The sequence below is a fragment of the Austrofundulus limnaeus genome, unplaced genomic scaffold (genome assembly GCF_001266775.1).
Source record: "Austrofundulus limnaeus strain Quisiro unplaced genomic scaffold, Austrofundulus_limnaeus-1.0 Scaffold1773, whole genome shotgun sequence".
Taxonomy (NCBI): Eukaryota; Metazoa; Chordata; class Actinopteri; order Cyprinodontiformes; family Rivulidae; genus Austrofundulus; species Austrofundulus limnaeus.
Window position 1 is genome coordinate 64,307 of NW_013954175.1, and position 1,686 is coordinate 65,992.

General features: G+C 37.7%; 1 protein-coding gene across 1 annotated transcript in view; it reads right to left on the reverse strand.

Annotated features, from left to right (window-relative positions):
• The window catches only part of igf2r (insulin-like growth factor 2 receptor), a gene marked incomplete at its 5' end in the record, with an annotated part of 61,258 nt that extends 60,077 nt beyond the window's left edge, over positions 1–1,181 (reverse strand). The window contains 1 exon segment of the mRNA XM_014033569.1: positions 1,028–1,181. Coding sequence (XP_013889023.1) covers positions 1,028–1,181 — 154 coding nt within the window.
• Between the last annotated feature and the right edge of the window lie 505 nt (positions 1,182–1,686).

Consider the following 1,686-nt stretch of genomic DNA (forward strand, 5'->3'; position numbering starts at 1 on the left):
GATAAACACACTTATTGTGAAGGTATACATCCTGCTGACTGTTGCTTTGGGTCACGGTTCTGATTTCCCACAATGCTTTGTGTCTGCTTATGTAGCAGGAAGGCAACAGCAAAAACAGTAAACGTTTGTAATCCGTACTAAAATTTTGTATGTATTGATTTATTTTACTTTACAATRGGAGCTCCTTTTTTTAAAAAAAAAAGTTTAAACGCTGGAGCTCAATACTTGATGTAACTGGTCGAGGCAACGGGGTTAGAGACGCAGAAATGATTTAAAGATGTTATGCTGATGAAGACTGACATCTAGTGGTCAACTGGAGCAACTACATGGAAAACTTTAAAATCCATGCTCTTATTTTGAAGTGAAGATAGTTTCCTGTTCTCCGTGCTTTCGTTTCCCGTCACAAATCAAATCCGTCATGTACCCAGAATGCATCGCTTCAGTTTTCCAATAAACAGTTTTAAAATTACTTTATTGATGCTTCTTTAATGAAAAATCTACAACAAACAAAAGAAAAAGACCAAGAAGCAGCCGAACTAGCAAACCTCAACAACTTTTTAATTTTTACACCAGGAGCTAAAGGTCTGTTTCAGGAAATCACATCCCCAGCAATCGGCGGTTGTAGAATTAAGCTGTAAAAGAGTTCATACACCACTAGTTGGCAGTGTTGTGCATATATTGTACATGAATTGTTGTCAGCTAGTAAGTGTCAAATTGAACTTGAGCTTTAAAATGAGCTTCCTCTAGTTTTTCTATGGCATAAGCGTTTTTGAAGTTGCGYACCTAAATATTTTCATAAGCGCTTTAGAAACTGCGGAGCTAAATTTTGAATTAGCGCTGCCCACCACTGTGTATTKCAGTAAAAACAGTTTTTGAATAGCCAGACTGTACATTCTGTGCATTAGATTAAACTTTTCACCCCTCAGTAGCCGTTACAGCCCTTAAAACTCCACTTTATCTTTATCAGACAGAAAACGGTCTTGAAAAGTTACAGGATTTGTAAATCTATTCTAGAAATTTGTTCCACCTTCGCTCAGGGACTTGCTGAGACTTCGGCAGATGTTTATGTAGAAGTCGATGCCGTCGTCGTTCCCGTCATCCACCGCYTATCCATCGGTCAGTTTGATCAGAGGGTTCAGGTCGTGCTTCTTACCGTCAGAGTCGAACGCATAGCAGGGCACCTGCACAGAGAGGAGGAGCGTTAATGCTCACCTGCACAGAGAGGAGGAGCCTTAATGCTCACCTGCACAGGTAAATTAAGGTTTTACAAGCTGCTAATGTTGTATTTAAGGATTATGACAGATGTTAGGCAAAGAGATTCAACATTTAGTTGCACAATTATCTTAAATAAAAGATCAAAAAGAGAAATTACATTCATCAGTCCGGCAAAGAAGTTACATTCTCTACAATTTTGCGCAATTTTGACCAATATCAACAACTTTTCTGTAAATTCGACAAATTAGCTTTGCTTCATTTTTATTTATTTTATTTAACCTTTATTTCAACAGGCAAAACATTAAGAATAGTTTCTTAATTACAATGTTGACCTGAGAGTGCAAAAACACTTAAAACACTTAGGGTGTATTCAGACCAGGAAAGTCCTTTGGTCCAATTGTTTGGTCTGGACCAAAAATGGACTTTATTTTTTTTCGTTTGGTGCGGTTTGCATTCACATTGTGCTTTTTT